General features: G+C 38.3%; 1 protein-coding gene across 1 annotated transcript in view; it reads right to left on the reverse strand.

Annotated features, from left to right (window-relative positions):
- Positions 1-201: 201 nt before the first annotated feature.
- GABRA5 (gamma-aminobutyric acid type A receptor subunit alpha5) overlaps positions 202-24,892 on the reverse strand; it is a 141,785-nt gene continuing 117,094 nt past the window's right edge. Inside the window, exons 9-10 of the mRNA XM_075200114.1 lie at positions 3,750-3,961; positions 202-1,339 (exon numbers count right to left, since the gene is read on the reverse strand). Of these exons, the coding sequence (XP_075056215.1) occupies positions 1,010-1,339; positions 3,750-3,961 (542 nt within the window). The 3' untranslated portion in view covers positions 202-1,009. The remainder of the gene's footprint in view (positions 1,340-3,749; positions 3,962-24,892) is intronic.

Below are 24,892 nucleotides of genomic sequence, written 5' to 3' on the forward strand. Positions count from 1 at the left end.
AACAGGTAGGAGAGCATTGCACAGTCTGCCAACTGTCCTGTTTCTGGTGGGATAGTTCTGATTTTTTGAGACTATGAGTCAGTCAGGACTTTTTCCCAACTATCATTGTAGGTCCTGCCTCACACTGTACTGCTTGTTAAGGGCAAGCAATATGCATTACCATTAGATGCAAGCAGCTTGCCCTTAATATGTAGTACAGTGTGAAATAGGGCATCCATCCCAACTATCCTTGAAGTTAGAACAAAGACATGACTGAGTGGGACAGTAACATAAAATTGGGACTGTTCCACAAAAATCTGGTACTATGTATACTGCATATAAGGCAGGCCACACTTATGCTCATTTTCTATTTCATTACTTTTATCCTGTTGGTCTTTGTCAGATGCCTATTTATCAAGTTAAAGCATAGAGCATGTGAGGTTCATGATTATTAATTTATGATAATAAATATGGCTTAAGATACCTCAAACTGTAAAAAAGAATACCTTAAAACTTGTTTCATCCCTGTGCCCTCATGTCAAACCTCTCCCACTATACTAAGGGGTAAATTTAGCAAACTTCTAAAAAGGTAATGTGTTGCAATAAGCTATCAGTTTGTAGACTGTACTAGATAAATGATAGCTAGAATCTGATTGAGGCGTTGCCCATAGCAACCACTGTTCCCTTTTAACCGGTTTGATAAATCTACCTCTAAAAGAGCTGATAGTGCCTGCTACATCTAAAGTCAGTCTTTTGAAAAAACAGGAAATACAATAATTTGCTAAAATTATACATAATATACTCATTGTAAAGTTGCAATGTGAATTGATGTTCATGAGACAAGATTTTTGGTGCAGGAATTTGTTTTCTTTGAAAATTAGGAGGTAAGACATTGAAATGAGCAAATATAGTAAGTGACTATTCATGCGAAACAAGCAAACAAAAAAGCCTTAAATATTTAACACAAAAATAAAATATCCTGGACTTACTGTACTATTTTCATTGGTATAGTCAATTGCAAAGATATGGCTCAAATATGTATTGGCAATACTTGAGATGATTTGGATGAGGCAGCCCCCTTGATGACAGGTTCCCTGTTCAAATATGTTGCCCAGTAAACTAAGTTGAAAGTTCCAAACATGACAGGAAAAACAATCCGAGACATTTTGTCAATCTTGCTGACACTGTTATAAGTCTTTTTACTTTCTGGGCCCTTGTCTTCCACAGCTTTCATATGCAAGGAAGCAACATTTGGAGTGACAGATGAGGTTAGGTCTTTTGAAATATTTGGTGTATAAGTTATTCTTCCTCCACCATAAGTATGGATAGGTTTTCTTCCAAGAGATTCTTGCTCTTTTTTCTGTGTGATAAAAGGAAATGTAACATGTTAAGCAGACTAAAGTTTTAATTCACTTGATATTTGCATCAGTGAGAATTTGAGTCTCATACATTTAGATTTGGAAACCTGGTAATATGTTGTCACAACAGTAATTTATTCCCACTTATGAGTTAAAATAGTGATTCCCAACCATTGTGTCAGGACAGATTCATATATGTGACTATATTCGGCTCAAAGTTTCACAAGAATATAAAAGTGAAAAGAGTTAATACTGAAAGAAGTTACAAACTTTAACTCATTTCTTAGATGTTTATTTTCCATTATTTTGGGAAACATTCAAATCAACCAGATGTTTCTCTGTTACAGTCATCGTGGACATATCGTGACAATGCTTGGCAAGAAATCCTCGATCATTTTTCCTCGCATCCCATCGAGGTGCACAGAAAATTGAGTGGAGATTCCTTATCATAAGAGGCGACAATGTGCACAGCCGGACATTACTGCAATGTCTGACAGTACATCACATTGAACCAAATCCTTCCCTTTGAGTTTTACTATGTATTTATTTTCTTTTGCTAAATATATGTTTATGAATATTTTTTGTTGCTGGTGATTTATCAGAAACACACATATTTTTAGGAAGTAGCTTATGTGTTAAACATTTTATTTACTTTATTATTAAATTTAAGCAATGCCCTTTATTTCCCTACAAATTACTGTGGCGGGGCTCCGTCCTCTGATCAGTAGACGACTTTCTGTTCCAGATATACTGAGCAGTGCCAAGACTGGCTACATGCCAGTGCAGGAAGCCTGCTAAGTACAGCAAATGGTGGACATCATATTGGAAGGAACCCCACCAAAGTACTGCTATAGTAGGGATGGTGGTTGGTTAAATTCAATATTAAAGTGGAAGAAATCTAACTAAAAAACAATCACACCAAAGTACACTGGTTAAAATATCAATGGTGACTTCTTGCAACTTGTCCCATTATTGCAGCAATAAATGAATTTGATGTATCAAATACTCCTTTTTTCTTTATCTATACCCTTCATTATAGTTCAATACACTACATCACAGCCTTTACAGAGCACCTTTCATTCAGGTCCAATGATTTATTTTTCTTACTTTACTGGTGTCGTATAGACTATGAAGTAAGTAGCAACAAAAACAGAAATTTTATTCAGCATACTATATTCTCTTAGGATAGGCATCTTTCAGCCTGCACAGCAGGAGAGCCATCCCAGGGGTGACCAAAGTGCATTGTGATAGCTGGACTTTGCAGGTGAGCTGGGTTGTCAGAGTAGAGAGTTTAATAACTCGCAAGTCTCCTGCTGTGTGGACTGGAGTAGGTCTAGTCGGGACAGAGCATAACACATATACAGCACTTTGGATAAAATGCTCTCTCCCAAGCAAACAAGGATATGTTTTCCTAACATAAAACAATATGTAACACACCTGGTGGAAGGAAATTTTAAATTTGCCATGCAGTTTTACGTCACATTTATAAATAGACACTGGAAACTATGTGCAATAGAAGATATATGCTGTTTAATAAGAGGATATTTAATTTTTTATGCTATTTCTGTGACATTTTAATATTTTATATAACAGAGAGTTCCCTGTATCTGGTAATGTTTTTTGTTTTTCATATTAGCTAGTGATGTAGAAGTATGATACAAATATTATTCCTATATTAGTCATCCTGATACTGCGGTAATTACTTTCCTTAACTGCTAACATAATTACACTAAAGGATTGTGGTGAAAATGTCAGTGTTTATAAATGTAAATTTGCACATGTAACAATGTCTGAGCACCGAATATTAGATTGCAAGGTAGATTAGATAAGGGAACTCCATTTGAAGAATTATCTGCACGGGTCTCTTTAACCACTCTAGGGAAATATCATTTAAGTGTTTGCAAACTATAACTGACACAATCTCATGACAAATAATGCAATTCACCTGTGAGATATTAAAAATATTAATATATATGTAGGTGAAAGAGATCAGGAGCTAAAAGTTAAATATCCAACAAGGCTTTAAAGGTGACCTTTGACAGCACCCTCATTGCCCTGCTGAGTATGTATTTGACACATAAATCATTTAAAGCACTGCCATAACACTCAACAATATACTATAAGTGAGCTAACAAATATAATGTTACTTGGAATTTCACTGTTCCCAAGTGATTTTAATATGGAAACTAAAATAACAAGGATAACGACATGCTGAGCAGATGTATTAAGAATCTGCTGTTCATTACAACCCTGCACAATATTTCTTTAGTTCAGTTATTAACACTGTAATTTCCAGATTGCTTATACTAGAGGGGATAGTTCTCTGAATATATCAATAATTTAAGTTTGGACTTTCATAAAAATCAACTACGAACATCTTAGACACATGAACTAAAAAAGTCAAATCAGCACCTTTATCTTTGCTGCTTCAAGAGCTTTTTTTCCATCCCAGGCCCAGCTTCTTTTGGTAAAGTAGTTTACAGTTGCAAATTCAATAAGTGCAGAAAAAACAAAGGCATAACACACAGCTATAAACCAGTCCATCGCAGTAGCATAGGCAACTTTTGGCAGTGAGTTCCGCGCACTTATACTCAATGTTGTCATGGTTAGCACTGTTGTAACACCTACAAATAAAAGCGTCAAATATTTACTCTACTGAACACAGAAAGTACATTTACATAAGACTGACTTACAACATAAACTATATAGCAACAGTGTACAGCATGTTAAAATATACAGAAATGCTAATAGAAATATATATGTTTAACAAGTTAGGTTTTTAATACCACACATTCAAATAAATATAACATATATAGTAAAGAAAAAAAAACATTACTGTGTTTACAACTTATGAAAACATACTGTAACTATTGTGGTGAGTAAGCACCACTATATGACCTCCACTACATGACGTATAGCTAAAAGAAGACCTGCGTACAATCTGTATAAGTAGCAGCTTTTAGTGAATTGACTGCTACTTAGTAACACCACAGTGCAGTACTTATAATAAAATAATGGATCACTTACATTCATAATTTGATTCTGCAATCATTACAGTCCTGTAGCCATTGAGGGCACACAATACAACTCATTAACAACTATTTAACAGTTCAATTTGAAGGAAGTCACTGAATAGAGAATTTGGGGCTTCTCAATTATAATACACAAGCATCATACAGTAGGTGCTATTGTGTTTTATAATGGTTAATAGTTATACACATAAAAATGCTTATGAGTGTTACAATCTATATAAAACATTTTAGAATAATAAAATTTGTTAGGTAATTATCTTCATTACAGCGTTTTTCTTACAAACTGTGTGTGTTACTCCTATCTTATATGACGTATTACAGGAGAGTTATTAGTATAACTTCTAATAGTGTCCTGTTGCAACCAGAGCCACAAAGAGAAATTTGGAGCCTTGGTAAAGCAATTTTTTGGGGCTCCCTCTCTGTAGAGGAGCAAGAAAAGGGGTATTATCAACATGGGGTGCGGCTGCACCTGTTTGGACATGACATATTATGTATTAAAACCAGTGGTTGAGGTGGAAATTTAGAAGAGGTAGTATGAAAAATGTAATGGGAAAGTAAGTGAATCGAATTTGATAGTTCGACAATGAAAGGAGGGAAGAAGTGGCGGTGTACTGTGGCATACTACTGTATACACCCCAACTTTGACCACTGAGCAAAACTGCGTTGCTCTCACCTACCAGTTATTGAAGCTTTCACAACCTGGTTCTGGATTCTTGTCTGGATCTTGGAATGTTAGGATCTGTTTCGAAAATGTATAGGTACATGAAATATGAAAATCTGAGCAATAAATGAACACAGTACATAACACAGATCACGTGGCACATAATAAATATATTATAATAAAACACCACACCCCCCCCAGACACATAACGACACCCCTTCCCCTCACACATCATGACATCCCCTCCCCAGACACATTACGACCCCCTCCTTTCCCTCTCACTTTATATTAACATAATAACATACACCCCTCCCTTCTCTCACACATTATATTAAAATACATCCCCTCCTTTCCCTCACACTTTATAGTAAGACCTCCCTTCCCTCATACATAACAGTAACATACCCCCCTTCCCGCAGACATTATATTAGCATACCCCCATTCCCTCACACTTTATATTAACATACATCCCTTTCTTCACGCATTATATTAACATGCTCCCCTTCCCTCACACATTATATTAACATACCCCCCTTTCCTCTGACTTACCACCTTGCTCTTTCTACTGTTTCCCTGTTGGCACCCCTTGAGAGGATCTGATTGGGAGGGGGGCTCCCCATCTTCTAAATGGGTGCGAATTTAAGGAACCAGATTCAATATCAAGCCAAGAGACTGTGTCTGGATTTCAGGCGGCATATGAAAGATGGGTAATCCCTACCAACCCTATAAATACATCTTTTCAGTATGATGGCTAAAATTCTTGGTGGTCTGGTGTTCAAAATTAAGTGAGTGACAGCTTTCTGGATCATGTCTAATAGGGAGGTAGGAACTGGCACTGGAAGAGTTTGAAACTGGTAAAGCCAATTTCGGAGAATATAAATTTTAACAGTTATAATCTGGCTCCAGGATGTTAGGTCAGCTTGCATTTTGAAGAAGAGCTTGGGGAAGTTTTCTTGGAAAAGGAGATCTCAACAGGATGTGTGAAAGATCCCTAGATATTTTATCTTTCTAATCTGCCACTTAAAGCTAAAGTTTGATTTGAGAAGTGTGATGTTCTGAAGAGAGACATGAAACAGCATGACCTCTGATATTGATGTTGTAGATTTGCCTTACCCCCATTCAAGAGGAGTTTTCCTATAGGTTTGCAAAGTTTTGAAGAGGTTGAGCAGTGAGAGCTTTGGCTGGTATAATGAGAGCAAAATGTCATCTGTGAAAAATGAAATCTTTGAGTTGATGTTACACACCCGAACTCCGTGGATACTGCAACCCTTGCGGCTCAGTCACGAAAGCAAGTCAGTAAGATTGAAAAGGCAAGTTTCAATTAACATCAAATTTTCAAAAAAATATAATTGTGTTGATCCAGACAAAGGCAAAACAAAGTTTTCAGTGACAGTTGCCAATTCAGCCTCATAGAGGGGGAAAAAAAATAATCTCTTACCCCAAAAATGTCAGTCAGGTAAATTCCCTTGATCAATAACCCTCATAATGTCCTCTACTAATTATACCTACAGATAACAAATCTTGCAAGAAGGCATCCATTATTTATTAACATCATCTTAGTGAATTTGCCAGAACCACCTCTTGTGACAAGGAATTTTCCAGCACAACCCCCTTTACAGTAAAGAACCCTTTCCTATGCTCTAAGTGGAACTGTCTTTCTTTCAATCACAATTGAGGACATATTCATAAGGTGCATGGTGAAAAAAAGTTTATCTGTCAAATCTTTGTATTGACCTACCTTGAATATATATGAACATATTTATTAGGTCACTGTTAAGGTTTTTTCCAAACTAAATACCATTTTTGGATTCTTAATTCTTTTCCCTTTTCAGTTTTCCATTTTTGCATTCAATGTAAGTTTCACATTTATTTCCATAATCTAGGTGTCTAACCCTACATTTATCTACAGTAAATGTAATCTGTCATTTCATGGCCCAGTCATTTTGTATAAATATTTCTGTAGCAAGTAACAATCCTGTTCTCTGTTAATAGCTGTATATAACTAGCATCATCATCAAATATGGGAACTTTACTTTCAAGGACATCGAGACTTAATAAAAAGACTGAAAAGGACAGTCCAAATACTGATCCCTGTGGTACACCACTAATAATTTTTGAATCTGTTTCATTTTTCAGTAGCTTTTGTTTTATATCCTCCAATCAGTTCTCTAACCATATATATATACTTTACCGCCTAGACATAGTACTCTCATTTTATGTACCAGACTATTATTTAGAACAGCAATTAATTAATTAGCAAATCCAAACATATCACATCAATTCTACTATTTTGAGTAATATTAGTATTTTTTTCTGAATAACAGGAATAGTTGAAAGTACAACATATTCATGTGTTTAAGTCCTGTTATGTTTCTAATCAACTATTAGGGACTCTATGTGCCTTAATTAGTCCTTGTCATCTTGATTGATTTATCCCCATTTGTGCACTTGCAGGCAATTATGTAACTTTGTTACATAATTGCCTGCAAGGACTTCATTTTTTTTTACAGTAACCAGCTTCCAGTATCACTTTAACCCATACAGTAATTTAAATTGAACAGAGCATTTTAGTATCTCACTGACTTGGTAAAAACCAAACAGCACTATGAAGCCCCAATGAGTCAACAAGGTGCACTTTGAAGCCCTTAAAGACAAATGTAATGCCTATCACTGAACTAGATTCTGAAAGAGTTCTAAATAGAAGAGAACCCGTTCTGCAAAATACTTGCCACTTTCTGCATCTGGCCATGAAATTTTATATGTTTCGCAAGGGGATTTTGGTCTTAATTGATCCCAGTACTAACCCAACCACAACATGTAGCAAAATAAATTGACCATTATCGTCCCGGTTTTATTAATTCCTCAAATGGACAGTTTACAAATACAGTGCAGAATGTAATTCCACGGAATTGCAGAACAAAGGTGGAACCCAAAGATTGTATTTGCAGAACAATGCACTCCTGCAAAATGACCTGTTCTCCTGTAAACCTCAATACCTATTAAATTTGGCTGCAATTTTGCTCAACTGTAGTTTAGCAGAATTTCTGAGTTTATGACCAAGTTTAAAATCATTCCACTCTGTTTATTTTATCAATCAATTTTATCTATCAGGATTAACCTCTCCCTAGCGGCCCAGTATGGTTTTATTGTCTTGCACTATAATGGAGAATGAAGGAGCTGCTAACAGCACACATCATGACAAGTTTACAGTTAATTTTTTGTAAAGTTAATTTTCTGTCAAAGATATTTATTTAAAAAAAAGATGTAATGAGCATCCAATCCAGTTACCAGATTTTCTTCTGTAAGTTTGCTGTTGTCCTCAGCACTTCTTATTCTATGCAATAAACAATTATGACCAAACACTGAAAAGATGTGGCTATGCTTGGCACAGTCAGTAAAATATTAATTCTGGCAAATAAATATACTGTATCTCTGGTTCTGAAAGTAGTATGGAAAAAAGTAATGAATAACAAAACCTAAAAAATTAGCTTTACTTAGGATATAGTAAATAAGTATTTACACATTCATTTATCATTATTTAAATGAATTAGCAGTAAGCGAAACTAAAACAAAGAAAAGCAACTACCAGGAATGGACCAACATCCACATTTATGTTTTGTTTTTGTTTTTTTTTACATTGTTTAATGTAGAAGACACACAAGGGTAGATATAGCAATCCTTGCTCATAACAGCCAATCAGGTTCTAGCTATCATTTTCTAGAATGTACTAGTTAAATACCAGTTAGAATCTGATTGGTTGCTGTGGGCAACACCTCCATTTTCCTTCTTAATAGGCTTGATAAATATACCCCATTTAGTCTGTTTTTCAAATTACGCCTGCTATTTATCTACAATCGTGGCATAGATACACTCTCTAGAATAGTCTAAGATTACCTTAGCCAAGAAAAAATCTATTTTCTGGCTGCTTTGGAAGTTTGGTACGGTGCCCACCTTGCTAACATCAGTGGGCTTTAATTATAAGCACAAATAGCTGTTATTCTGTACAATTTAGAGAGTATCATAGCAAATATTAAAGGAAGGCATGGATTAAGGCAAGCATTAATAATGCACTCTCATCATTTGCTTACTAAGCAAGCTGTGGGACCCCATTGCTGTGCACAACTGGGTGCATGCTGCATATTCCTATATAGAGGCAGCATGCTGCTGCTCTAATACCATAGAGGGCGCAGACTTTTAGTGTTTACTGTGCACCTGCGCCCCCTGACCTCTGCTCCTCCTGACCTCAGTTCCTGAGCACCCCTGCTCCTCCCCCAGCTTCACTCATTTTAATTGCTGTCTTCATCCCCCCTTCCAAGCCATCCCCAGTGTGTATTTATCTATCACCTCCCTGGCTCTGCCTCCCCTTGTGTTTGCCTCTCTGTCTAAAGGAGGGTTATCAACCCTGTATGTAGGGGAGTAGATACACTGATTTCATCTATGAAATGTTGGAGGTATGGGCCCAGACTTCGCAATCTAGCGACAATGTTGAGAGACAACAGGTTACTTGGACCTTCAAGTGTTGGGTATATCAACACATGACATTGTGATGGTGTCGGTGGTGAGAACTCGGGAAGAGCAAACCGAAGAGCAGGAGAGCAAAGAAGAAGAAAGGCTCATTAGATCCTTAATATTTGTACTGCAGCAGAAACGTAGAGGGGGGTGTTGTGGAGAAACAGAGGAAGGAGGTGCATGTGAGGGCATGGGGGCATTCCATTCTAGCGAAGTAGGGGCAGCAGTAAAGCTAATTGATGAGCTGAAACGGTCAATAAAGTCTACACCATCTACAAGTGAGTTGAGAAGGAGACTCATGAAATTAGCTATTGTGAAAGTTACTATTGCTTGGCTGACCAGATCAGTGTAGTTACTGTTACAATTAAACTTAGTGATAAGGAATGATAGTTTTGAACTAGTTAGAAAAAACATACATTGTGCAGGCTTACAATGAACAGCAGATTTCCATTTTGGTTCATGTTGAGTGGGTGGATCAGTGAACCTCCATTCAAGCACAATTGACTTCTGGACATAAAACATCACAGCCCTTTACAAAGATCTTTCAGTTTGTGTAGGCTGTAATTATGAAACAGCTCCAAAGAGACTTGCATTCATCATTAATGGAAAGTCTAAAGGGCCTATTTATCATTGTGAGTTTTGTTGGATATCTGACGGCGAAAAAGCATGGGGAAACCTATTTTCTAAGGACAGCAGTTGTACAAGTACCACCACAGATCTCTTATTGATATTGCCATCTCAGCAGGGGATAATGGGTAAAATAAGCTTTATTTATTTAAATACATTTTTTACCCACTGGAGTCCCAGTGTTTACATTTTTTTTTTTTTTTTAATGGAAAGTGGAACTGGAAGACAAGTCCTTCCTTTGCTTCCAGTTTCACTGTGCATGTGTGAATAGGCAATGCCAAGTCAGAGGCATCCTGGGCTGGCTGGCAAAGCAGTAGTAAGATTTTTCTTACTCTTGCCAGACAGTATTGCGGGAGAGCTAAGTATAACTCATCTGCCCCGGCGAACATTTATTGGTAAGTTGCAGCAATAATAGATTGAGATTTAGATATAGAAAATCTATGTTATCACCACTTAGATGATAAGCAATAACATTTCATAAAGCACATCACACTATGCAAATCTTCAAGTTTATCTGCAAAACAAGGCACAACCCCTTTTTATAGGAGCAGTTCCAAATACTGGTTAGTGGGTGTGCATCTTGAAGTAGTGTACGTGTGCAGCTGAAAAAACATTATGGGTCTGCATTTTTTGTAATTTGGAAATGGGCCATAGCATGTGCAGAAGGGGAACAAACTACAAAGAAAAATACAGCCAGACACGTAATACACTCAAAGTTTAACTTCCACCATATTCATGGTACTTAAAACCACCATAAGAGATGAGTCGCTGCTCATGCACTAATGTTACCCAAGGCTAATAACCCCAAACCGTTGACTGTAGTCATCTAAATAGTACCTTGTTCGCTTCCATATTCTGGCTGGCCACAACCTCCTTGGCACCTGGCCAGGCCTTTTCATTGGCGCACCACTGCATCACGGCAGTGCATACCCTATTTTATGGGCACGTACCTTCGCATTCCTCTAGTGGGCCCTTCAATCCTCAGTGCAACATTGACCCTGTTGTGGGATTTCTTTTAAACCACTTGTTAAACTGATACCAACATAAAAAGCAAATCTGTCATAGCAATAGGGTTTCTGGCATCCATCTCGGGACCCTTGGGACTAGCTATAGCAGAGGTGAAGTGGAATCTAGGAGGCTGGATGATGTTCTTGCTCAAAGAGGGAGGATGTGCTCTATTCACAACTAGATATGACAGGAGGATGAATGCTGGACTGTACTCCGTAGTTGGATATCCAACAGGAATCTGGACAAAGTGGACTGGATCCTGGATGCAGGAACAGAGAGACCGAACCCATTGCCAGGAACTCAGTACCCCCAAAATATCCAGAACTCATAAGATTATTGTACCAAGACTGAGAGTGGGAAGGCTCAGAACTCAGGTAGGAAATACCAGGAGTGGCTACTGTCCACACTGTATAGCCTGGAACTGACCCCGGGTAACTCAGGACTCAGGACCTGCATCAAAGGTAGGAACTCGGGGTGAACAACCCCAAAGGGATCAGACCATACTGGAGCCCAGAAGTGGGTCAAGCCTGGAACTGGAAACCCATACCCAGAGATACTGAGATGGCTCCAGCATTTGGTAGACTAAGAGCAGCAACCTACTACCCCGAATACCAGTAGGAGTCAGAGGAATAGGCAGACATGAGCTGGATCCTAATGAGTAGTTAATAGCTGGACTTCGTTCAACAGCAGATAGTAACACTAGAATAGCAGAAGGACTCTGAAAACACACGAAGAGTAAATAGCTGGACATTGTACAACAGCAGATAGTAAGATTGGTGTAGCAGAAGGATGCTGGATCCACACGAATAGTTAATGGCTGAAGTCTGTACAGCAGCAGATGGTAACACTGGAATAGCAGAAGGAACAGCGAACTAACAGCAACAGTGATAAGCTGCAACCAGGTACTAGGAAAGTGTTGCACTAGCAATAAATTAAATGTAGGAGGTGGCTTTCATAGTCTGCAGGGGGAGCTAATTGGTGGAGGAAGTCCACAAATTGCCGTATGTGGCACAAGTAATATTACTGCTGGTAATTATTTTTTAGCCACCCACAAAAAAAATAGTGAGGCTGATAACACACTTGTTGTGATCTGTGGATAAAATTGTGTCTCAGAATAGGCAGGATGTAGCAAAATGTAGCAAAATGTCTCGCCCAAGATGGCAGCCTCCAGTGCAACAGACAGAAGTCACGCATTGCCCCAGGATTTAGAATGCTGCATTCTGACAGGAGGGAGATGCACAGTAAACAGGGCTAAGACCCCAATTTATGACAAAAGCCTTGTATCTATGACACTTTATGATTATTAAAGTAAGGGCGCTCATGGCTAAGGGATGAATAATTTGGAAGAAAAAGCAACTTCTTTGCTGCAATTTCAGATGCACTAACTTTCAATAGACCTTAGCTTCTTTGCCAGATAATGCATTTTGCTGCTGACAAATTATCCCTATAGAATGATGGCTATATTTATCAGGACATTCCTCTTTGCCTAATTTTCAGACACCGACATTCCCCAACATTTACAATTTATCTAATTCTAATTCTATATCAGATTCATTGGAGATAATACAAACCAATTTGAAATATTTCCTTGTCTCCTTGGTTAGCTACTCCAACTAATCAGAGTGGAATCTATGAGACCATTTAAATCCAAGTGGTACTAACAAGTGAGGTGGAAGACTTCTTATCTCCTTACTTCTGGCATTATATCACTATCACAATAAAATCTAGTTTTATCCGTTGGCATGTGCATATTGAGCTTTCTTTTAGATAGAACACATTTTATATGAAAGAGTCACCATGTTGAGTATATCTTTTAGAAGCAGTTACTGCTAAGGATTGTGATGCTTCCCCATCTTGCATCAATCTAGTGCAATTCAGAAGCTCTGGTTAGCACAATTGTTTTATACAGACATTATATTGATGGAGCCATGGTCTGACAGCAGGCATAAATGGCATCATATCCCCTATTGTGAGAGCATTTTGCTCTACATTATAAGGGATAAAAAGGGGAGGGAATTTTTACTTAAATCTTACTTTTTAGAAAACCTTCTGTAAAGATAAGAAAAACCGAGTAATGTCTTTAACCTTGATGCTTGAGATGTGATAAATATGTAAAAACAACATTTTTTTGGTTGTTGTTGCCTTATAACTAGAGATGGGCGGGTCCGGTTCCCTGAGAACCGAATCCATCCGAATATCGCCTATCCGAGTACCGAGCTGAGTAGCTCGGTACTCTCCCGCCCACTCCGAATCCAAATCGAGGCCGAACGTCATTGTGACATCGTCGGATCTCGGGGCTCGGTTCTCGCGATACTTCAAGATTATAAATACACGCCACCACAGCAATCCATCGCTATTTGACAGAGGGAGAGAGCAGGGTGTAGTCACAGGCTGATTAGAGCAGGGACAGAGAATACAATATTCTTATTCCAATTGAGCTATCAAAAAACGCTAGAGAAGAGAGGAGGGTAGAGGAGTTTTTTTAAAAAAAAATATTTGGCACTCCCCAGTGCTTTTGGGGTGTCCCCCATAATTGTGCATAAATATTTCTGGCTGTGAAAATTACTATCTGTCAGCAGTATCTACCAAATACTTTTTAGCACTCCCCAGTGCTTTTGGGGTGTCCCCCATAATTGTGCATACATTTTTCTGGCAGTGAAAATTACTATCTGTCAGCAGTATCTACCAAATACTTTTTAGCACTCCCCAGTGCTTTTGGGGTGTCCCCCATAATTATGCATAAATATTTCTGGCTGTCAAAATTACTATCTGTCAGCAGTATCTACCAAATACTTTGTAGCACTACAAGTGCTTTGGGCTCAGAATGGATTCAAAGCAGTCCACATATGAGCAAAATGAGCAACCAGGTTCTGTCACCAGTCCTGATGGTAGTGTTCCCAGTACGTCATCTGGGCAAGGCAATGTCAAACTACACAGTGTTTCGAAATCAGTCCAAAAAACAAAAACAATTTTTTTTTTTACTGTGTTGAAAGGAAAAAGAAGTGTTACTGAGCAAAAGTTAAGTGCCGATAAAAATCAAATTGCCAATATGTCATTCCACACATGCAGTGGCAAAGAGAGAATGAGGCCTTCCCCTTTGACTATTAGTGGCAGATCCCAAAAAGTTAAAGAGCCTACAATTGGTGCACAACTACTGTTATGCGTCAAAGCCGAGCTGCAAGATAACAGTAAGGCATTAGAGGATAATGTTTCCTCTGATTCACAAATAACACCAATCCCTGTGGAGAGTCCATCCAACAGTGGTATGTCTAATCGTGAGCATTCTGTTAGTGTACCCATAAAGAAAGGCCCTTTCAGCAGTTCTGCTGATGTGTACCTGAACAGGCCGAGTGTAGCCGGTGATACACAAATTGAGGATGCCACTTTGGAAATAGAAGAGGATGAGGGGGAGATTTGTGGAGGTGACGAGGGCGCTAATGAGGATGTTGATGATTATGATGCAAACAGATACCAAATTGCCTTTCTCAATTTCTATTTATATTCTAGATTATATAACGGCTGAATAGTTTTCTATTTTACTCCTAGTGGAGAGGGGATCTGATGCAGACAGATACCAAACTGCCTTTGTCCATCTCTTTGTATATTCGAATTTCTAGTTCTACAGTCTATGCAGGCTGCTTTTTTTTCTATTTTACTACAAGTGGATGGGGGGGGGGGGTCTGATGCAGACAGATACCAAACTGCCTTTCTCAATTTCTTTGTATATTCGAATCTCTAGTTCCACAGTCTGTGCAGGCTGCTTTTTTTATATTCAACTACAAGTGGAGGGTGGGGGGGGGGCATAGATAGCCACCAAACTACCGTGATCCATTTAATTTTACTTTCTAGTTCCACAGTCTGTGCAGGCTGCTTTTTTTATATTCAACTACAAGTTGAGGGCGGGGGGGCATAGATAGCCACCAAACTACCGTGGTCCATTTAATTTTACTTTCTAGTTCCACAGTCTGTGCAGGCTGCTTTTTTAATATTCAACTACAAGTGGAGGGTGTAAAATACACCCAAAGACGAGGGCTACATTGCCCATAATCAAAGATGGAGGAGATGGACAACCAGGTTTGTCTGTATAACTTGCAGACAAGTGTTCGAATTAAGGACGGCCTACCAGGGATTAAACTGTTTTTTTCATAATTTATTAGCTTTAGAATTACCTCACTTATCTAAAAAACTGGTGGAGCACTAAATTAGGTTATTTTAGACCAAAAAAATGGGATTTTTTTCAAAAATAGCAAAACAAAACCAAACAAACCAAAACGAAAACCAAAACACGCAAGGGCAGTTTTGCAAAACCAAAACCAAAACACGAAGGTAATCCAGATCCAAAACCGAATACAAAACCAAAACACGGGGGTCAGTGACCATCTCTACTTGTAACCAACCGAAAAGTTACAGTAGGAGTAACTTTTTCAATACTTAGTATGTCTTAGTAAATATTATATTTTGAAAAATATGTTTTATTTTGGTCGCAAATTCATTTATTTCTTTGTATTTTATGTTACTACAACTTAATAGAATTTATTTTGATTTGCCGTATGTGGCACTAATAATATTAGTGCCATTGCCGGATTAAGGAGGGGGCACAAGGGGCACGTGCCCCGGGCCCCCCTCTCTCTGAGGCCCCCCTCGCCGCCTGGGAGGAGAGTAGCTGCTGCAAGTGCAGCAGGTAAACCCCTGCCCTGCCTGGTGTGCCTTATGTTTCTATTAACTTTTTTTTTTCACCAGGGGTGGTGAAAAAGAAAGTTAATAAAAACATCACTGGTGGTCAGTGGCAGCAACAGGCAGCCAATTGTGAGGCTGCCTGTTGCTGATTGGCCTCAGACAGGAAGTGCTCATTTCACTTCCTGTCTGAGCAGCGCAGAGTGATGCAGCAGAGAGCAAGGTAAGTGTGTGTGTGTGTGTGTGTGTGTGTGTGTTTCGACACGGGGGCTTGTGGCAATCTAATGTGTTTGAGGGCAGCAGGGGGCTTGTGGAAGTCTAATGTGTGTGAGGGCAGCAGGGGACTTGTGGCAGTATAATGTGTGTTGGGGCAGCAGGGGGCTTGTGGCAGTATAATGTGTGTGAGGGCAGCAGGGGGCTTGTGGAAGTATAATGTATGTGAGGGCAGCAGGGGGCTTTTGGCAGTATAATGTGTGTGAGGGCAGCAGGGGGCTTGTGGCAGTATAATGTGTGTGAGGGCACAGGGGGCTTGTGTCAATCTGTGTGTGAGGGCAGCAGGGGCCTTGTGGCAGTATAATGTGTGTGAGGGCAGCAGAGGGCTTGTGGCAGTATAATGTGTGTGAGGGCAGAAGGGGGCTTTTGACAGTATAATGTGTGTGAGGGCACAGGGGGCTTGTGTCAATCTGTGTGTGAGGGCAGCAGGGGGCTTGTTGCAGAATAATGTGTGTGAGGGCGGCAGGGGGCTTGTGGGAATATAATGTGTGTGAGGGCAGTAGGGGGCTTGTGGCAGTATAATGTGTGAGGGCACAAGGGACTTGTGGCAATGTAATGTGTGAGGTAGGTAGTGGCTGATTAATGGGTGTTATTTTGTTTGTGGGGTGATGGTGGGGCAATTTAATAGTGGGGTTGGTGCAGACTTATCAATGTGGGGTGGGATGATTAATTTAATGTTGGGGTGGTTTGGGCGCTATTAAATAAATGTGTGCCAGAGTTTTGGAAAAAGGATTGCTACTTCTTAAAAGTGAATGCAAGTTATTTAATGTATGGTAGGATATTGGTTTATTTAATAAATATGATTACTATTAATTTAATGTTGGGGTTGTTTGGGGGCAATGGGTCTTTTTATTAAATGTGAATAAAATTATTTTACAGTCGTGCTGGTTACAGGAAAGGGGCACTAATAATAAAACATGAATTGTTTTGATTTAATGTCGGACTGCATAGAGGCAGGGAGGCCTACTGTGTTCACTCATTGCTGATATTTCTATATGTCATGTACCTATTCTATTTCCAAACAGGGAACCAACATTACAGGATCCAGACAAGCACAACTGAGCTTAGGACCCAAGCGGCAGCAACAGGTATTGAAAGCGGGAAGAACAGGTAGAAGAGAGCAGGACATTCTGCCAACTGTCCTGATTCTGGTGGGGCAGTCCTGAGTTTGGGGGCTGACCCACTCAGTCAGGACTTTGTCCCGACTACAGGGACAGTTGGGAGGTATGTCCCACTTCACACTGCTCTACTCATGAAGGGGGAGTTGCCTGCACCTAACAGTAGTGTACACAGTATTGTCTGTGTATTTGTCTAAAATTATAGCCATAGTACACTTTAGGGCCCCCCCTGTTTAAAGTGCCCCGGGCCCCCCAGAGCCTTAATCCAGCTCTGATTACTGCTGGTAATTATTTTTTAGCCACCCACAAATAAATAGTGAGGCTGATAACACACTTGTTGTGATCACTGTGTGAGCACTGCTCTGTACTGTTGCATTTACTAATTGGTTTTCAACTTATAAGGAATATCTGTGTTCTGTTTTACTTGCACATTCCTGGTGTTCAGAGATTGTCTCATTCTCAATGTGTGTGCAGTATGCGTATTATATTGTACAATTTAAACTGGCGCAATTTAATACTGCTCCAGTTTAGGGCGGCATACAACTATATTTTTGTATATAGTTGCTGAAATTCATCAATATGATTGATATATGATGGACCAGAGGAAAATTAGAATTGGATAACACACCTATTGATAACTGTGAAAATTGCTGGGTCGACATTCTGCAACATTTCATTGTTAGTACTGTTTTCTAAGCAAAAACAAGCATAAATGGAATAAAATATTTATATACATTAGAGTTGTGCGCTGACCCGTGTTTTGATTTTGGATGTGGTTTTGGTTCTAAACCGTCTTCATGTTTTGGTTTTATTACTGGTTTTGCCCAAAAATCCTGAAAGGTTTTGCTGTTGGATATGGATTTAATAACAAAATAGAGAAAATAGGTAAAATTATGTGAGTTTTTGCCCCTAAATTACTATTTATAGCATTGACATTCATTTACAGCCTATTTTCTAATGATCTAATGATGAAGTCGACAGCGAGCTAGCTGGCTGACATTAGTGACAGAGTAGCGACAAAAATACAATGGCAGTTTAGTAATTATTTCTTATTTTGTAACAAACAAATTTTTCATTTTTGGGGGGGGGCTGTGCTGCTCAAAGTCAAAGAAAAGAACACCCTAGAATCGAGTTATGTTTTGTTCATACTCGGATCTACAACTGTCAGATCTAACAGATCTCTCCGAACTGCTCATCTTCACTATACATATATTAATTATATTGCCTCTCTAGCAATCTTCAAGACTGCAGTAAGCCTATAAACATACAACTCTTTTCTGCAATTTTGAATATCTACAGTGCTCCGGTTTCCTCCCACACTCCAAAAACATACTGCTGGGTTAATTGGCTGCTATTAAATTGCCCTTACTCTTTCTCGGTCTGTGTGTGTGTATGTTAGGGCATTTTGATTGTAAGCTCCAATGGGGCAGGGACTGATGTGAAAGAGTTCTCTGTGCAGCACTGAGGAATTAGCGCCGCTATATAAATAAATAGATCATGATGATGATAGTATATTAAAGGGCTGGGATTTATTAAAATAATTGATCTGTGTGCTGTATGTTTGTGACATTATATAGATTTGCATGTAAGTGTATGCTAGTGTGTATGTTTGTGTGTCGCATTTTAATTTTCAAAACTTTTTATCCCAAAGAAAGGAATAACTACTTTTAATTTGAAAAAAAAATTAATTCCATCATTCTATGAACAGAAACAATTTATTTCAAAATGTGTAACCCTAAAGACAGTTGCCAATCTTTTCAAGAGTGGGCATTCCTAGAAATTCTTCCAAGATCAGACCACGTGATGCCCCAAGAAATTGAAAGGACCCAAAAGTTACATCCTCTAATCTATCAGCAGGGTAAATTTTAAAGTTCATCGCTCAACCATTGGAAAGAAATTATACAGGTATGACTTTCTTTAAATGGTAGTTAGGATATAGCCCTTTCTCCCCCCAAAAATAGCAGTATGGCTTATTTTTACAAAATATCATCTGAGCAGAACACAAAACTTATGTAATTATTGGATGTAATGATTCAGCAAGGAGCCAAAAAGGGCATTTAAGAAAAAGATTATAATGAAAACAAATCATCTTAATTCTGTTGGATTTCTCCAAATCCGAGCATCTGTAATACATATGTGTGTAGTGAAAGACATACATATATATATGTGTATATATATATATATATATATATATATATATAATATATAAATGTCTAGTAGCGTGTGTTAGTCTGTCTGTCTGTCTGTCTGTGTGTGTGTGTGTGTGTGGAAAAAATAAAACCAAGCTGCAGCGCCACCTGCTGGGCGGAGTTATACACTGACCTACTAAATTCTTAGTGTGTGTGGAAAAAAAAATTCAGAAAGGGCTGAAATTTGGTATACTAAGATGTTTTTAATTTGTTAATTTAATTTGTTAATTGTTAAAAGTGTTTATAAAGATTTAAAAAAAAATATATATATTTATTGAAGGAGAAGTGACAGTTGGGAGTGGCTGGTGGTTGCCGGGGGTGACAGTGGGGAGTGGTTGGTGGTTGAGGCCTGGGCTATGGCCCAAATGCATGACAAGAACCTTTTTAACACCTTAAGTAGCTTGATTTGACTAGAATGCATGAGTATCATGCACGGGTTAACTTGTATATATATATACATATAATTATTACAAAAGTCTGCACTCACAACTTCAAGTAAATCCTCTTTGGGGTGCTCCTCAATAGCTCCCATTTCCATAGTAGCTAATACATATTAAAAAAAAGGAGAGGGCACTCACCATTTAAAACAGATATTCTTTACTTTTAATCCAGTTCCTTTATATTATAGTTGACGTTTCGGTCTTACATCCAGACCTTTTTCAAGACAGATTTTCATTGAACAATAGACAAGAAAAGCATATGCTTGTCTTGTCTGCTGGATTGAAAATAAAGAATAATCTATCTGTTTTAAATGGTGAGTGCCCTCTCTATTTTTTGAAAAAATAAAAAAAAAAATAATAATAATATAAATATATATATATATATATATATATATATATATATATACATATATTGCTTTCACTACACATAGACACATTTCCAGGCTTTGAAAGACAGAATACTGAATGTACCTTCATGTAGCTTAGGTGGAAGGATATTATCTAGAGTGGACAAGCTCATACCAGATAATACTGCTCATGTGAATATAACAGAATAGGTATAATGGTAAAGAAATACTTCCGTAATATAACAGATTGAAAAAGAGGGTTAGGGAGAAAATGAAAAAGAATATGTTACATGTATTTATAGTCTATACATAGAGCTAGAGCTAGGATAATGGCAGCCAATTCATTCTGCTCTGTGGGATATTGAGGTAGGCGTGAACTAGCACAGCAAAGCTTTAGCATTGCAAGTGTCATACATGCAGCAATTGTAATCATACCACTGAATTAATGTTGGTTTGGTGTACCTGTCTCAGGATTAATATTACTACTAGTGTTGGTTATTATTATTATTATTATTTTGACCAATGGCTAGTGTGGCTAACCCGCCTATTGATCACTGTGAGCATTGCTCTGTCTTATTGGATTAAGTAATTGTCTTTCACAAATTTATAAGGTGGTGTTTGGTCCATTGCACTTGCAAGCTGGTAGCCAGACTTCTCATTCATCACTGTCTCATTCTCAGACAGACTGTATGTGCACTGTCATGTGCACAGCATACTGCAATTTACTACTACACCAGTGCAGGACAGGATACAGCAGGAGTCTAAAAGTAAAGCAGCTGAAATTCATAAAATTTATTTTAAATTGCTGTGTTCACTACAATTAATATTACTTTTGCTGATTATTTTTGTGGCCCACTGACTAGTACTGCGGCTAATAACAAACTTATTGTGATCCCTGCACAAACATTGTCCTCTCCTGTTGCATTTAGCATTTTGTTTTTCACAATCTAATAAATGTCTATCTGTGTTATTTTGCTGGGGGTTTAGAATACTCATTCATTATGATTGTCTCATGCTCAAACTTTGTATATTTTACAATTTATGCACCAGATCTGTACAGCTGCAGCCCTGCTGACCAGCAACTGGAATTCCTACAATTTGATCTAGATTTGCTATACCAGAAGAGAATTATAATACTGGTAATTAATGTTTGACCACTGCCTAGTGGCTAACACACTCATTGAACACTGTAAAATTCCTGGGTCTTTGGTCACATTATATCATATTAATTGTTTTGACATTAGTAATTGTGTGATACACATAGTTCATTGTCTCAGCTCACTTTTAATGAAAACTTTTATTTTGCACTATTAGAAATCAATATAATATTAATTAAATATGCCACGGAACCGAAAAGGGGTGTGGTAAATGCACAGACCAAAAACATTGCTTTTAAGAGAAGCCCTCAACTAAAATGTAAGCAAATTCAAAGAGGTGCTGCTATACTGTTGCTTTTGATCAGTTGTAATAGAAATGCTCATAGCCATGACTTTGAGAGGGAGGTAGAGCGAGAGGAGCTAGACAGAGTTTACTTACATTTGAATAAAGTTAAAAGAATTGCACATGTTGAAATTGGTGGTGGCTGTGATGATAATAAATAATTTTATAATTCACAATTTTCTCCCCAATCATTTTCCCCTGTCTGACAGACATTCTCCATTATTTCCCCAGCATAAACCGCTTGAGATGTGCAAAGCATAAAAACATTTTGCTGCTGATTGCTTAAATCTTTCATACACAACATAGGTAGAAATACTACATAATTCAGGTACGGAAAAAAATGTAGTAGCAGAAGTTTCAATTTGGCCATTAAGTCTATCCCAGCCATGACAATATAAACATAGATCCCCAGACTTAAGCATCTGCTCAGGATAAATAAACTGACTATGAATGTTAGAATTGGGACTGGATTTTCCCCCAAAAAGCTACGGTCATCACAGAAAAATATTTTGTTCTTGCACTTTAGTTAGCAAATAAAATAAATACTGCTGTATTATAAATTTGGCTTTGCAATTAGCTGGCAATTTTCAAAATCACTGCAGTTTTAATTTCATAAATGAGTTATTAGTGTTGCTTTTCCCTTTTGAGAGTACAACTAAAATAATTAGACACCAGAAGCATATGCATCCAGTTTACACTATGCACATCTCACTGACACTTCTGTCCCACTTGATTTATTCCATTTGTTTTATGTGCAACAAATGCATTCACTATTTTTATCTTTTTTTGGATTCTTGAAAAATTTAGGGAGATTTTTTGGTTACATCATATAAATAACATATCAAACATCCTATTTAATTAACACCTATCACTACCTATGTCACTATAAATATTATACAGTGATATATTTATATTATATATTATTTTATATTATTATATATTATGTTTTATATTTATTACATATTATTATATATATTTTTTAAATAAAATCAATAATAATAATAATAATAATAATAATAATATTTTATAACTTTTATAAATTGCATTTCAGGTCAAATCTATTAAAACTACATAGGGCTGAGAGTTAACTACCCATCCGGTCATTCCCTAAACCCACCATATCATCCTGATGAGGGTGGATAACATAACTTGATTCATACCAGTGGTACAATATCTTATGATATTTATGCATGGCTTTCCTACTTTCATACATGAAGCTCTCATGCCTCCAGACATCAGTAATTAGATTGATCCAGTGAGGTACACTAGATGGTTCAGTCGGCATCCACCCCCTAGCTATAATAACCTTAGCCAGGGAGGCTAATGTAAATATATATTTGAGTAGGTTACTCAAATTCTTTTCTAGTGTAGTGCCAAACAGACAGATCTTAGGGCATAACGAAGGGGTGATAGGTAGTGTGGAAGAGATGCAGCTCCATATTTGACCCCAGAAGGATTTGACAACTGGGCATGACCATAAACACTGGCAACAATAAGGCATAAAGCACAGAAATAGTCTCATATGACCCCACAAACCGTAATACATTTCTTAACCGGAGAATCAGATATCTGAAGCAAACCCCTAGGAAACTGGGCATTCAGAGCATGTCTCAGCTGCAGATACTGGAAGAATTTGTTTGTGGGGTAATGGGAAGGCCGCTCTCAATTGTTCATATGTAGCTAATTGACTATCTATATACATTTGACAAATGGTGCAAATTCCTGATCCCTTCCACAGCACTGAACCTTCCAACCCCATCAGCTTCTTGAAACCAGTATTGAACCTACAAGGGAGTGTCTGGGTCCATCCCTCCACCTCCTATAAGAGCATGAGATATTGCCTAAATCATTGATGCCTGTCGTATTATAGGTGCCATCTCCTTAGGTCTGTGCTTCGATAACAAAACCTGCAAGGCGCCATGGGAAGGCTCTGTCTGCTCGCCCAAGAAGTGTCCTAAAGATATGTTCTGTGTATCGCCCAACCAGGATGTCAAATGTGTAAGTTGGGAAGCAAGATAATAAATTCAAAGATTAAGCAGGGCCAGACCTACGCAATTTTTGGTTCTATATAGTGTATTAATGCATACCCTAGCTCTTTTGCCACTCCAGACCAGGGAAATTTTCATAAATTTTTATATTTTGGAAAACCTTTAACGGTAGATACACCGGGTGTGCAATATTTATAGCAACATATTTTGATGCATGGGCTGTAATCCAGATACCTAAATATTTAAATCTGTTGGTCCACAGAAGTGACTGACAGTACACAGCACCCAGCGGAGGTTACCACTCCATAGGAAAAACCACAGATTTGTTCCAGTTGATCTTGAGTCCTGAATATGAAACAAAGGCCTCAAGCACCTCTTAAAGGTAAGACAAACATCTATCTGTTTCTTTGTGGAAGACCAACATGTCATCCACGTAAAGTGCTACGCTGTCAGTGACTCCTCCCATCTCCATGCCTTAAATGAGCTCACAGGAGCGGATTAAACAGGCTAAGGGCTCAATTTCTAAAACAAACAGGGCAGGGGATTGTCAGGACTGTGAACTGGATGGAGCTACTAACTGGTATTAACACTACTGTACAGGGAGGTGCGGAGTCTATTGCACACCCGATTTTCAACAATGACCCCCGCAAGGAGGTTTGGACTTCGCTGCTAGAGGTGTGCAGGTTGCGGTTCTCCAAGACAGTTACCAGTGTAATAGTGTAGAGGGTAGTCAGGACAACCGGGTCAAACCAAGAGAACAATGCAGTGTCGAGGGAGGATCAGAAAAATAGTCAGGAGAGCTGAGGTTAAACCAAGAGAGTACACAAGCCAAAACTGGATCCTAGCAACGGGACGCACTATCGTGCCTGCTCAGGCGCGCTTCAGACGGCCGGGGGACACTGTTACTCTGTTGCCTAGCAACAGAGCTCCCTTGGTCAGAAATGGCAGGCAGCCGTCCCTGCTTCCTGATCGCGATGCAGGGACAGCACCTGGCAGGGAAAAAGGGCAGTCCTGTCGAGTACCCCGACCCAGACCAAACAATACAGATAAGCCTTTATATCTATCATCTCTGGTACGCATATATACTGTTGGGTGATATATATATTCAATCTCTATCTATATCATACAGTACTACGCTATCTCTGTTTTTTTTTCACTTATTCCCTATTGGTTTTCTCCACTATAGTTTGAGAACACTACCTGTCTTATTTACTGGGATTTGCATACAGATGAGATTGTTGCATTCCTT

This window comes from Mixophyes fleayi, chromosome 2, assembly GCF_038048845.1.
Source record: "Mixophyes fleayi isolate aMixFle1 chromosome 2, aMixFle1.hap1, whole genome shotgun sequence".
NCBI lineage: Eukaryota > Metazoa > Chordata > Amphibia > Anura > Limnodynastidae > Mixophyes > Mixophyes fleayi.